Source organism: Palaemon carinicauda, chromosome 1 (assembly GCF_036898095.1).
Source record: "Palaemon carinicauda isolate YSFRI2023 chromosome 1, ASM3689809v2, whole genome shotgun sequence".
NCBI lineage: Eukaryota > Metazoa > Arthropoda > Malacostraca > Decapoda > Palaemonidae > Palaemon > Palaemon carinicauda.
In genome coordinates, this window is record NC_090725.1 from 235,001,791 (window position 1) to 235,016,960 (window position 15,170).

The 15,170-nt window shown below is 43.2% G+C and overlaps 1 protein-coding gene across 1 annotated transcript in view; it reads right to left on the reverse strand.

Moving 5' to 3' along the window:
* Positions 1 to 7,949: 7,949 nt before the first annotated feature.
* The window catches only part of LOC137638479 (vascular endothelial growth factor receptor kdr-like), a 242,008-nt gene continuing 234,787 nt past the window's right edge, over positions 7,950 to 15,170 (reverse strand). The window contains exons 15-18 of the mRNA XM_068370571.1: positions 10,887 to 11,051; positions 10,286 to 10,422; positions 9,886 to 10,045; positions 7,950 to 7,960 (exon numbers count right to left, since the gene is read on the reverse strand). Of these exons, the coding sequence (XP_068226672.1) occupies positions 7,950 to 7,960; positions 9,886 to 10,045; positions 10,286 to 10,422; positions 10,887 to 11,051 (473 nt within the window). The remainder of the gene's footprint in view (positions 7,961 to 9,885; positions 10,046 to 10,285; positions 10,423 to 10,886; positions 11,052 to 15,170) is intronic.

Sequence of the window (15,170 nt, forward strand, 5' to 3'; positions counted from 1 at the left end):
AATACCCTCCCTCAAGAGGTATTGGTGACGTAACAAAGTATTCATTCATACCCAGGATGCACAAGGGAAATGATTCTTACCTGCAGAGAGGTGAGGTCAGCTATGCTTCCGTCTTGCGGAGCTATTTCCCCAAGGGGGGAGAAGGAGAAAGAAAGAAGTGAGCCTGACATTCTTTTCATTCACCCTAGACTAACCCGGGTAACCTCAGCCCTTAACCCTCTGCTACTTGTCCATCAAGGAGCCTGAGGCATTAGATCACTTGTTGTGCGGCCACCACAGGACCAATGGAGAAGGTTTCCATGTTCCTGTGGGTTACGTCTTTCAGGTAGTGGGCTATGAAGGTCGTCTGACGCTTCCACACGCCCGCTTGCAATACCTGTGCCACAGAAAAATTTTTCTTGAACGCCATTGACGTTGCAATGCCTCTACGTCATGAGCTCTGGGTCGGTGGTTCGGTTGGACAGAGGAGGATCTGGATATAGAGCGTATTTGATTACTTTCCTTATCCAGGAGGAAATAGTATTCCTCTTGACCCTCCTCTTGACCTTCCCCGTGCTGACAAAAAGTGCTCGTACACGGGGGCGAGCTTTTGCTGTTCTTTTTAAGTAACACCTCAGACTCCTCACTGGACATAGTAACAGTTGGTCTGGATCTTCGGTTACAGAACGAAGACCCTCTATCCGAAATGGGCCGAACCTGGAGTCCGGCACACCCGAATTTTGAGTCTTAGCTACAAACTCAGGGACGAAGTTGAGGATTACTTCCCTCCATCTCCTAGAGTGGGAGACATCAGCAGATAGACCATGAAGTTCGCTGACTCTCTTGGCAGAAGCCAAAGCGAGCAGGAACACCGTCTTCCACATGAGGTGGCGATCTGAGGCCTGGCGTAGTGGTTTATAGGGGAAACCCTTCAGAGACCCGAGGACCCGAACCACGTTCCAAGGGGAAGGTCTTAGTTCTGCCTGGGGGCAAGTAAGCTCGTAACTTCGTATGAGCAAAGAAAGTTCCGAGGAGGAAATATCGACTCCTTTCAGTCTAAAGGCGAGACTCAAGGCTGAGCGGTAGCCTTTGACTGCCGAGAGCGAGAGAAGCTTTTCTTCCCGAAGGTATACAAGAAACTCCGCTATGGTTGGAACAGAGGCATCGAGGGGAAAGATACCCCTTCCACGACACCAACCACAGAAAACTGACCACTTCGCCCGGTAGACTGCCTCTGTGGATCTCCTGAAGTGTCCGGCCATTCTTTTCGCAACCGGTTGCGAAAAGCCTCTCTGTGTGAGGAGGTGCTGGATAGTCTCCAGGCGTGAAGTCAAAGCGAGGCTACGACTCTGTGAAAGATGTTGGCATGTGGTTGTTTGAGGAGGTCGTGTTGTGGAGGAAGCTCCCTCGGGATCTCCGTGAGGAGTTGCAGAAGGTCCGGGAACCATTCTGCGTGATGCCATAGCGGAGCTATGATGGTCATTTGCAAATTGTTGCTTGCTCGTACCTGGTTAAGGACTTTTCTCATCAGACAGAACGGGGGAAACGCGTAAGCGTCCAGGTTGATCCACCGTTGTTGAAAAGCATCTTGCCAAAGAGCTTGGGGATCCAGGACTGGGGATCAGTACAACGGGAGCCTGAAATTCAGGGTCGTTGCGAACAGATCCACCGTCGGGGAACCCCACAAAGTCAGGACTTTGTTGGCTATCAGAGGATTCAAAGACCACTCGGTGCCAACTATCTGAGTCGCTCTGCTCAGCTTGTCTGCTAGCACATTCCGCTTGCCCGGAATGAAGCGGGCTGATAGAGTCACCGAGTTGTCTTCTGCACATCTGAGTATCTCTACTGCAAGATGGCACAGCTGCTGCGAAAAGGTACCACTCTGCTTGCTTAGATAAGCTACTACCGTGGTGTTGTCGCTCATCAGCCCCACGGAGTGCCCCGCCAGGACCTGGTGGAACTCTTGGAGGGCCAGAAAGGCTGCCCTCATCTCTAAGAGATTTATGTGCTGGTACCTTTCTGATTCGGACCATTGGCCAGAGATGTAATGGTGCAGCACGTGAGCCCCCACTCTTCTTTTGATGCGTCTGAAAACAGCATCAATTCCGGGGGAGAGATGAGAAGATCGACCACTTTGCAGAGGTTCTGCTCCGCCAGCCACCACCTGAGGTCCGATTGTTCCTCTAGCCCTATGCGGACTAGGTGATCCCGGGAATCGGAGTGCTATTTCCATTGGGATTTTAGTTGCCACTGGAGGGATCTCATCCTGAGGAGACTGTTGGGAACCAGTCGAGTCAGGGAAGAGAGGTGACCGAGAAGGCGAAGCCAATCCTGTGCCAGGAGCTCTTCCCGACTGAGGAAGACCTGTGCTATCTCCCTCAGTCTCTGGATCCTTTCATCTGATGGAAATGCTTTGTGCCTTAGGGTGTCTAATCGCATGCCTAGGTATACCAGTTCTTGAGAGGGGAGTAGTTGAGACTTCTCGAGGTTTACCACGATCCCCAGATCCTGGCAAAACCTTAGAAGCTCGTCTCGGTGGCGAAGAAGAGCCGCCTCCGAGTCTGCCAGAATCAGCCAGTCGTCCAAGTATCTTAGGAGACGGATGCCGACTCTGTGAGCCCAAGATGATACTAGGGCGAAAACTCTCGTGAATACCTAGGGTGCTGTGGAAAGATCGAAACATAGCACCCTGAACTGGTAATGCTTCCAATTGAACATGAATCTCAGATACTTCCTGGAAGACGGATGAATTGGGATCTGGAAGTATGCGTCCTTCAGATCTAGAGTGCACATGAATTCCAGAGGTCTTATCGCTTGTCTGACTGTGCGGCCGTCTCCATCCTGAAAGGTGTCTGTTCGACAAACCTGCTCAGGGCCGAGAGGTCGATGACTGGTCTCCAGCCTCCAGACGCCTTTTTCACAAGAAAGAGTCGACTGTAGAAGCCTGGGGACCCGTTGAGGACCTCCTGGAGAGCGTCCTTCTCCAACATGGACTGGACTTCTGACCTGAGGGGAAACTCCTGTGCGGATCCCTTCGTACAGGAGTTCAATGGATTCGGCACTCGAGTCAGTGGAGGGAGAGAGAGCGTGAACGGGATACGATACCCTGAACGAATCACCTCGACCGTCCAGGGTTCGGCCCCGTGGTAAAGCTACCCCTGCCAAGAGTTTCTCGAAGGGGGTGGCCTTCGAGAGTGCCTCTATAGAGTGGTCGAGAGGCAGCGTTGGAAGGGATTCTCCGAGGATCTCGTAGTACCTCCTCTGAAACACATACGGAGGAGGTAAGAGCTTGGAGGACGAGTTGGAGCGGAGAGAAGAGGTGGAACCAGTTGCCTGAGACACAGCCTTCTGTTTGGCACTCTTCAACCCCTTTGACCAGGGCAAAGCTGCACTGGTCCTATGAGGTTTCTGAGTGCCATAGAAACTGGTCAAGGACCGTTTCTTTTCCATCTAGAGGGGCTGCCGATGGATCTGGAAGTCCATTGATGGAACGGATGCAGGCTAGAACCTGCCAGAAGGCGTGTTGCGACTCCTTCCTCTCATCCTCTGTAAGCTTAGGGCTAGCGGCTCCTGGCAGAGCATTCTCCTCGAGATCGCTCTGCCCTTCCACGTCCAAGCTCTCATCCATAGGAGCCCGGCGTGGGTCGAAGTCGTCAACTGTATCGACTGGGGATAGGGAGACTACCGGGGAGGTGCTTGCTTCCGGCTGCCTGGGAGGCAGTGAGGAAGAAAGCCAGGCCGAGGATTTAGGAATGGTGAACAAATACTTCGGTTCCCTCCTACGAGGCCGGAGATCCTCTGTCCCCAAGGGCCTAGAAGATTCCGTCGGCTTATGGGTGGAAGGTATGTCCATTGCCGTACGGGATGAATCCCGTCCGGTCGCATGTCGTGCCTCATTAGACACTATCTCGACCGGTAAAGAAGGGAGGGAGTCTCCATAGTAAGTAACCCTATCCTCCTTGGGGGCTGAAGGACGAATCCTTTTCCATTCCCCCTTTGGCCAGGCCTGTGGCGTCTTTAACTGCAGGGGGCTACCCTGAGGTTCATGGGTAATCTCCTCCAGAAGTCTTTTGCGAGGGGATGATCGTCTCCCCTTGCCTGAGGGGCCCGCCTGTGCGAGAACTTCCGACCTCCTCCTAGGATCGGAGGGAGGAGAGGACCCTGAGAAGAGAGGAGGCGACAAGGGAATCCTAGGTATATCACCTAAGGACTGGGTGCGGGGAACGACTCCCTTCATGGCTTGGTGCATTACATTAAATAAGTTGCTAAGCCACGGGCGGAACAGGACGATTTGGCGCCGACTCTTTGGCGCTGACGATTTGGCGCCGCCATTTTGGCGATAGACAGTTTGGCACACATTGTTTTGGCGATGAGCTGTTTTGGCGCCAAGAAACAAACTTAAGGACCATCTGCAAATTTGTGTCTCGTTTAGTGATCACCTCATTACACCAAAGGCTCGTATGATTTGAGAATTGTAATATTAAACCAGTTATTACGATATTCAAGTGTTGTTTAGTTCTCCCTATACCATACGCCCTATTACCTAATAAGCGTCGAGCAACATACGTGAAAATGTTTCGAATGATAAGTGAGATGTCTGCAAAGCTGCAACCAAAGGGCATTTATTGTGACTATGAACAAGCAGCTTTTTCTGCAATGACAATGTTTTCCAGATGTAGAGTTGAAAGGCTGCTTCTCCCATTTTGCACATAATATTCATAAGCACCTGAAACAACTTGGGCTCCAACATTTGTATAATAATGACCCCAACTTCTCAGTAAAAGCTAAAATGATCGTTGCTTTATCTTTTGTACCTATTTCTCACATGGATGTTTACATCGATGCTTTGACGCAATATTTACCTGATGAACTCCAGCCGTTAATGAACTGGGTCGAAGATAATTATGTAGGAATACCTCTGAGGAGGGGAAATGGCCGACGTTCACCACTTTTCCCTACGCAAATGTGGAATATGTACTGAATAGTCGAACGATATTAGGTGAGGACAGGACAAACAATCATGCTGAAGCTACGCACACGAAAATCTATGCAGAATTTGGAATGAACCACAGTTATAAGGAAATTCATCGATGGCTTAAAGAGAATTCAGAAAGGACACGATTCTTATTATGAACAACTAATGGCTGGGAATCCTCCTGCTCGAAAATGCTTAAAATACATTAAGACTGATGAACGCATTTTAACTATAGTACAGCAGTTTGATTCACGGGAAACACTGGAATACTTACGTGGTTTGGCATATAACTATGAAATGCATTAACATGGTGGAATTATTTCAATTTTTTTTGTTACATTTTAATACTGTATTGCTGAAAATGAATAGAACTTTTTTATTTTTATGTTATTTTTGACCCTTGTAATATATATAAACACACACACACACACACACACACACACATATATATATATATATATATATGTGTGTGTATCAGGTCAGAAAATTTTCAAGCTGTCGCCAAATGGGCTAGCGCCAAAATAACGAGCGCCAAAACCATTTAGCGCCAAAACGGCGGCGCCAAATCATCGTCGCCAAAAGAGCGGCGCCAAAACGTACTGGACTCGCCACGGGGGGTCACGGGCTCCTGTGGGACTAGGGGGAAGGTCCTTGGGAAAGAACTGCTCCCTGGGTTTAGGAACCTGGACAGGTTCCCTAACCCTCTTGTCCATTGGAGGCTTCCCTACAGGCAAGATAGGCACAGGCCTACCCTTAGGGATAGGATCTGGACTCGGTCGCCCGTTGTCTCTGTTGAGGCCCAAGGGGCTCGAGAGACTGATTGTGAGCGCCGAGATGATTGTGCGCTCTTGCGCCGAAGTGTTGGTAGGCGGAAGAGGGCTCGCGCGTGCGCCTCTCCCGATTGTGCGCACCTTTTTCACGTTCCTGGTGTGCATAAGGTTGCTCGTGCGCATGGCGCGCAGTGTGTTGTTCGCGCGCATGGTGCGCAACAGAATGTTTGCACACATGGTGAGCAACAGGATGTTCGCGCGCATGGCGAGCAATAAGCTGTTCGTGCATATGGAACGCCATAGGATGAACCTGCACGACATGATCGCCCTTTTGTTTGCGCGCGCCAAGTCGGTCGTGCGCACCAATTTGGTCGTGCGTGCCAATTTCGTCGTGCGCGCCAAATTGGCCGTGTGCGCCAACCTGGTCGTATGCGCGAGAGCTGTCAGGTTGTTGAGAGAACTCACGGCTACACTCACCCGAAGATTCACGATAGTTTGTGTTGTGTGAGCGCGAACGATCAACACAACGAGTTTAAAAACTCTGTCATAATAAGAATGACTCTGGTCCCAAGAACCCGAAAGTTCAGCGTGAACTGTGTTGCGCGAACTCGAAGGAGCAACGCAACGAGAAACCGGAGTTTCTCTGTCACGAAACACCGAAGTGTTTAACGGGACTAGAGTTACGAGAGCCCAAGGGTTCAGCGTAACTCAGGTTACGAGACCCCAAAGGGTCAGCGTAACAAGGAATCGAGATTCCTCTGTCACGAGATCCCGAAGGATTAGCGTGACTGACAGTACGAGAACCCAGAGGTTCAACGTCACCGTCGTTATGAAAGCCCGAAGGTTCAGCGTAACAGAAACCCAAAGGTTTCAAGTCGCGAGAGCCCGAAGGTTCGGCACGACGGAGACCCGAAGGACTCCTGCTGTCATGAGAACCCGCGGGATCAACATGATTAGAGTCCGAAGACTCACGATCACGCCAGCCCGAAGGGTGATCGCCACGAGACCCCGAAGGGTCAACGTGAGGAGAACCAGCAGGTTCAAAAAGACGTCTCCTCACAGCCCGAGGAGGAGAACGCCCGGGGTGGAGAGGGGTTACCCACCCCTCCATTCTATGAACCTCCGGAGAGGAGCGTACAACATACTCCGCCCGAGGGGAGACTGAATAAGTTCGACAGATTAATCCTCCACATCGGAGGAAAGTTCGCCCGAAGGAGGACTACGCTTATAACAAGGTTCTCTTTCCGCCCCTGGAGGAGAACTTAAAGCGTAAGGAGATTGCCGATGCACAGAGGTAACCTTCTCTCGCAAACGAGAGATATGTTGCCCCGAGGGGGAAGCTCGCCATGGAGAGAGCCTTGCCACTGCCCCTGGTGGGTTAGCTAACTCCTCGGCGTTGGAACCAGACCCAAGGTCTGGCAAGGAACAGGCCCTCCCTGGAGGAAGAGAAGGAGCCGACTCACTAGGGGAGCCGTCATCCTCGTCTATCCCTCAAAGTTGACCTGGAGTCACAAGCCCTGCGCTACTGCTCGACCGTACCCCGGAAGGGCCTGGTCGAGGATTAGCTTCGGGCAGAGATTTGGGCGTACAAGAAGTAGAGGCCCGCAATTTCTTTGATTTCGAGGAAGACCCCGAAAGTGAAGATTCGCGTTTAGACTTCTTCTTCTTCTTCTTCTTCTTACGTGCAAACCTCTCCCACTGGGAGGCAGGCCACTCCCTACATTCGGAACAGGTGTTGTCCTGCGAACACTGAGTTCCCCGACAAGCCAGGCATAAAAGATGTGGGTCTGCCTCCAAGGACGACATGAAGGTGCCGCAGCGGCGGCCCTCAATCCCAGGACGTGTCCGCATAGCGGGACAAAAACCATACACACACCGACACTTAAAAGAAAAAGGAAAAGCAATAAAGCCAAGGCAGGTTGTTAACTCTACCGAGCCAAAAGTAAAAGTGGTTTCTCAACCGACAGGTGTGAGTGAGCGGGGTAGCTAGTCTACCCCAACCCCCTCCCGCTAACTAGCGGATGGGGTAATTATCCCTCACTAAAATTGTCTTGGCTGGTTTTCAGCGTTGGCGAAAGTAATACCCTAATACATAGCGAAGGTTTGTATCTGTGTCGGAACAAATTCGTTTTAGTTGAAAGCAACTTTGCCAACAGGTGTTATAAAGAGTTTGAAACCAATATTAGTGTCAAGAGATTGACAAAAGTTATCAAAAGAAATAAACATTAACCACTATCTTTAATAAGATTAATATACAGTAAATTCAACTTTATAATATGGTTAAAGGGCAAAAATATACATAAACAAGGTATATCAAGATTTTGACAAAGGTTATTGAAAGAAACATACTGTGATCATTAACCCCATTATAAAGAATAGTATAAAAAATGATGAGATGATTACTATCTCCAACTCCACTGTCATGTATATGTATATATATAAAAAAAAAAATATGCTAAAAATAAGAAGGTATGATTCGGGAGTAACAATGTCCCCTGCTCGTCCGTAGAGTGGGGGTGACCTCTTTTGTTCCTGTCCTAATAATCCTTGATGCAACCCTATTTGAAATCCCAACCACTGTACCCTGAAATATGCGTCGTAGTCGTTTGTATGTCTTTTCGGCAGCGATCACAAATATATCTTTAATATTTTCCATGTTAACTTTCACTGGATCACGACTATGAGAACGCCCCTTTTACATACAATTATTGTAATTTCTATAATCTAAAGTTGTCTATAATAGTCTTTTCCAGTTATATACTGTACTCTACATCGCCATGTGATATTGCTTAAAGTTGCTTTGTCCTTTCTATACATAAATTGATTATAACTTGCTTTGTCTCATCCACGCTTTAATAAAATGATTTCTATGATGGGTAAATGTATAGGTACTTGATATAAAATAAAAAGCCTATGATCACACATCCTCACTTTATAAAAAACAGAGTATATTGATTTTAAAATGTTCAATTTAATTTCCCGCTAAATACCAAGAGTATCTACTTGCTTTTAAAGCCATTTATTCTATTCACTCAAATAGTTCTGCTATAAACAACCATCACTTAAAGAGTATTGCTATGCTCAAAAAGACTTCGCTGAAACAGACTTCGTCAAACAGGTATAGAACCATATATATTTCTATATATATATATATATATATATAATTATATATATATATATATATATATATATATAATTATATATATATATATAATTATATATATATGTATATATATATATATATATATATATATATATATATATATATGTATATATATGTATATATATATATATATATATATATATATATATATATATATATATATATATATATATACACATTATATATACTGTATACATATACATATATACATTATATATATTATATATGTATTTATGTGTATATATACATTATATATATACATATGTACATATATATACATACATATAGTATATATACATATACACACATATATATATACATACATACATTATATATATACATACATACATATATATTTATACACCCATATATATATATATATATACATATATATATATATACAGTATATTTATTTATACATATATATATATATATATATATATATATATATATATATATATCCTTACTGAGTGGGATTAGTCTAAAGCCTCTAACCATCACCAATCCTCAGTGGCCAGCATGGTGATGAAAACAGGGCCAAACCCTAGATATTATTTGGGATATGTCTAAGGCCTTTGTGATGCAGTCGAATAGAAATGGCTGCAATGAATTCCACGATGGCGCCAATTAATCAGTTATATTCCGAATGCCATTATTTAGTCCTTTGTTGGTGGCAATATTGCTGACATTGTTATTCAATTTCAATATAAATATGTTTACCATATTTTAAATTTGGGGGTGGTGGGTTTTCAATGGACTTCGGTGTGTGTATGTGTGTATGTATGTATGTGTATATATATATATATATATATATATATATATATATATTATATTGATTGATTGATTGATTTAAAGTTTTCAGGCATCCTTATATTATATATATATATATATATATATATATATATATATATATATATATATATATATATATATATATATATATATATGAGCGAGATAGGAATTGAGAGATAGTTGTGTTTATATTAAACTAAACTTACCGTCTTCTGTAAGAGTGAGGAAACCTCTCACAGACCCTCCCCTATTTCTGGCTTCGCATTTGTAATGACCGGAATGGATTTTTGGCTTAAAGTCACTGATAATTATGACCTGGTTGTTTTTCCTGAATTCACCGAAGTCACTAGGAAGAGGCTGGTCATCCTGTTGGGATTTGGAATCACTGGGATAGACTTTTATCTGATTTATGTTTTCATCAACACCAAAATGAATAAATAGTTTGTTATAAATACTGTATATCACACTAAAATTTGGCAGCTTTTTATATAATCCATGCATGAAACCTGCATTTGTTCAAAGTACTTTATATACAATTTAAATTCACACATTCAATATACACAATTTATTCTAAGGCTTTTGAAGAAAAGTACATGGGAAACATACTTTAGTCCACATGATGTCGATGACGGGTGTGCCGGATACTGAACAATTAAAAGTGAAAGCGGCTCTGATCTTCTGAGATACCTTGTAGTCCTCCTTCAACATATTTCCAAATCCTGTGAGATAGGCAGCTATAAGCTCTGCAAAAAAAAAGGAAGTTTCTAAGAATTGTAATAACCTCCAAGTAAGAGTTTGTTCATTTCCATTGCGTGTGTTTATCTGTAAGGAAATGAAGGGACAATTGGGGGGGAGGACAGAATTCATGTATACATTAATGTGTACAAAGTAATTGACAATACTTGGACTTTATAAGACATAATAGTGATGACCAATTTGAGCGTTGGTAGTCATAAAGAATATCGAGTATCCCATGCATAACATTGAGTAATACATACAGAAAAAAGTTTGGAATTAATTCAAGATGGCAATCTCAATAATATTTATGTGGTTATCTTAAATATTTATCACTATAATCCCAATATCGTATCATAATCCTAGATTAAATCATCTTGACAATAATGAAGGAATGCCAAAGAAACTGAATAATATAAATGATTCCACAATGTACTAGAAAAACCCAAAAAGAATAGTGTCTTATTCTCACCATCAACTTTGTGGTCCAGGGTTAAGAGTTTGCTCTTGTGGCCTCTTTTTGCATTTGCAAAGCACGTGTAGTTCCCCTTGTGACTGCTGTTAACATTTTCAATATACAATGTTTTAATCAGGTCAAGTTCAGTTGATGTGTCTGCTTGAATAATCTTTTCATCTTCTGTAAACAGAATAATTAGGTATGAAAATTGGTACTATAAAAAAAAAGATGGAATACTATAATTTAATTATTGATAAGTCTTAAAAGGCTTCAATGAGATATTAAGCTTTGACTTTAACTTCCCCCATTTTATAAACGTGAAAACTGGCAGAAGCCTTATATTGATCGATCAAAGTAATATGTAATGCCTGATCAAAACCTATCTTGTTTCCTACTTACATTTGCTTTATATCTTCCTAGTTCACCCCATGTGCTCTTCAAAATTTTACCTCGTATAAAAGAATCACCAATAATGGCCTTGGGTGAAACTGTTAAAAAAAACTTTGCGACATTTAAAAGTTTAAAGGTCCCTGAGGAATGGCACAGGACAATGTACTACAGACCACTCATATATATATATATATATATATATATATATATATATATATATATATATATATATACATATATATATATACATATATATATATATATATATATATATATATATATATATATATATATATATATATATATATATATATATATATATATATATATATATATATATATATATATATATATATATATATATATATATATATATATATATATATATATATATATATATATATAGTACATATATACTCTATACAAACTCAGCCGCCACACGTGCTGACTTCAACACTCAACGCCTTGCAACTCCTCGCAACACCTCTCGCTCTCGGGCGCGCTCTAAGTAAAATCCTCATTGCGGTCACCGTAGAGTTTCGCCACCATGTCAGTCTTTCATATCAGAGACTGGGCATGGAACTTGTATCCTGAAGGAGACGGACACTGCAGGGACCTCTACAACGTCCCACATTGCGACTGCGAAAGTTGTTCGTCGTACCGTAAACGTCGAGCCCACCTCTTCAACACCGTTGGACTTCGCACCACCGATGTAGATGACAAAACCCTGCTAGCCTATCATGTCAGGTGCAGCTGCAAGGGGTGCAAAGTTACCTCCATCAAGGTTCTTAAATACTATGGAACCTTGAAAACAGCTACCACGAAGAGTCTACACCTCCTCCTAAGAGAAGGAAGAGCCTTGAACGTCCTTCACCAGCCTCAGTATCGCCACTGATGACACCCAGGGTTGAGAACACAGACTCGTCCTTGTCTGTCCCTACAACTCCTCAGCAGTCAGTTGCAGCAGCAGTCAACCCTTCAACCGTCATGCCTGAGTCCTCCAACAGCATGGAGACAGAACAGGGGAACCACTCCAAGGACTGCAATTGCACTGATTGCCTCACTAATCTCCTGCAAGAAGCCTCTATCATTGCAGGGAACATGCCAGCTTCACAGCCTAGGAAACCTCTGCCGAAGTTTCGGCTTTCACAAACAGACAGCGTACTTTCCTACGTCTCTGTTGCTGCTATGGCTGCAAAGCCTGGCATGCAGCTCACTGCCAGAGCCAACAAGAAAGGTCATCTAATCATCTACCCCAAAGACGTCGAGACAGCCAGATCCCTCCAGGAAGACCCCATTTTAACGCTGCTGGATCCTGCACTTATCAGGAAGAAAGCTGTCATTACCAGGTATCCTGTCACGATGCCAATCACCATTGCAACCTCATGCAGCAACATTGACAGTGCTGTTCGCTGCATGAGCAAGGACAACATCCCTGTTCGACGACTCATCGCCACCTTCATCGGCCCAGTTCCCTCCAAACTGGATCCAACCATCTGGAGATCTTTCCCCATCAAGGACTATACACCTGAGCCCCTTCGCTATTATCGATGCCAACGTTTCGGTCATCATAAGGAGGAATGTAGAGGCCCCATCGTCTGCGGTGTTTGCAGCCAGCAACATTGCACAGAAGTGTGCATTAAGGCCCACAAAGAAGGCAAATCAACAACATCAAAGTGCCCTTACTGTTCCAAGCCCCACCACGCCTGGAATAAGCGCTGCCCAGAGCGACTGAAGAGGATAGCAGCCATGAAGAACGTTACCTCTCCTAGACAACAAAAACCACCTACAATCCAGCCACCCAAAGACCAGCGACCTCCTCGCCAGAAAAGACAGCGACAGCCACCCACTGCAACTGTTCCTGCAAATGCCGCCCAGCCGAAACCAGCACCAACTCCTAAACCTACATCCTCCAACCCACCTCAATCCTTGGAACAGCAAGTCGAATCCATGTCCTTGGTAAACCTCATCCCCATTGCATTCAAAATCCTCACCCGTATCCTTTCCTTAGCCAAAACCCCCACCTTCATGCAATTATTGCAACAGTTTCAGCTCCAAACCACCGAGCAGGGATAAGCTTTTTTGCTTAAACCTTCTCCTTTTCTCTCCGACTGCAGATAAAACTTCTCTCCTCTCCCTGTCTCTCCTACTTACTGGGACTTGCTATCAACACTTTTTCTCTAACTAAAACTTTTCATTTCGTGGACCTAAAAAGGAGTCTCCTTTTTCAGGTTACTTCCCTCCATTTCATGTCCTTGTCAAATCCCTCCTTAAATCACTCATCCTTTACCTTTATCCTGTTCCAGTACCTTTGCAAATCCAACCTTTCCCTTTTAATACTGTCATCTTGACTCCTTTTGGAGTTCTCCTCTTTCCAGATTGTTATCCTCTTACGGGCTGTCAAGTGACAAGAGTCCGTGTCATGCTACTGGCATGGCAATCTACACAACAACAACAAATACTCTATATATATATATGTGTGTATATATATATATATATATATATATATATATATATATATATATATATATATATATATATATATATTTATGTGTATGTATGTGTATATATGTATATTATAAATATATATATATATATATACTGTATATATATATATATATATATATATATATATATATATATATGCATTCAAATAAGCCATATATTTTTTATACATTTGTCTGGATTCTCTTATCGGCCTCGGGATCAGAGCCCCAGGCAAAATCACTCAAAGACTATAGCTTCTGATCGGCCGGGAATAGAACGCTGGTCCACAAAACATGTATCAACAGTGACATACCACTTGGCCACGAAGAAAGATATTAGTCAATGACAATTCTTCTGTGTTTATGCCCATCGAATTCAGGTTTTTTGTAATTAGAACTGAAATCAACCCATCTTCTTCATCGTAGCTAACTGGTATGTTTGTGACTTGGCATTCGATTAATGATAAATTTGGCACATTTAGACGTGTGTTTCATATTCGAATAAGCCATATATTTTTTATACATTAATGTCTGGATTCTCTACTGACCTTGGGATCGAGCCCCAGGCCAATCCACTCTAAGACAATAGCTTCTGAGCAGACGGGAATCGAATCCTGATCAACGAAACTGGCATCAACAGTGACATACCACTCGGCAACGAAGAAATATAAAAGTCATTGACAATTCTTCTGTACTTATAACTGTCGAATTCAGGTTTTTTGCATTTAGAACTGAAATCAACCCATCTCCACCATCATAGCTAATGGGTATGATTATGACTTGGCATTCGATTAATGATAAATTTTGCCCATTTAGATGTGTTTTTCATATTCAAATAGGCCATATATATTTTATACATTAATGTCTGGATTCTCTTACCCACCTCGGGATCAAAGCCCCAGGCGAAACCACTCAAATACAATAACTTCTGAGCTGCCAGGAATCGAACCCTGGTCCACAAAACTAGTATCACCAGTGACATAACACTTGGCCATGAAGAAAGATAAAAGCCAATGACAATTCTTCTGTACTTATACATGTCGAATTCAGGTTTTTTTGTATTTAGAACGGAAATCAACTTTCCTTCACCATCGTAGCTAACTGGTATATTTGTGACTTTGCATTTGATTAATGATAAATTTTGCACATTTAGACATGTCTTTCATATTCAAATATGCCATATGTTTTTTTATATATTAATGCCTGGATTCTCTTACCGACCTCGGGATCACAGCCCAAGGATAAACCGCTCATAAACAGTAGCTTTTGACCAGCCAGGAATCAAACCCTGCTCCACGAATCTTGTATCAATGGTGACATACCACTTGGCCACGAAGAAAGAAAAAGACAAGGACAATTCTGCTGTACTTATAACTGTCAAATTGAAGTTTTTGTATTTTGAACTGAAATCAAGCCATCTTCA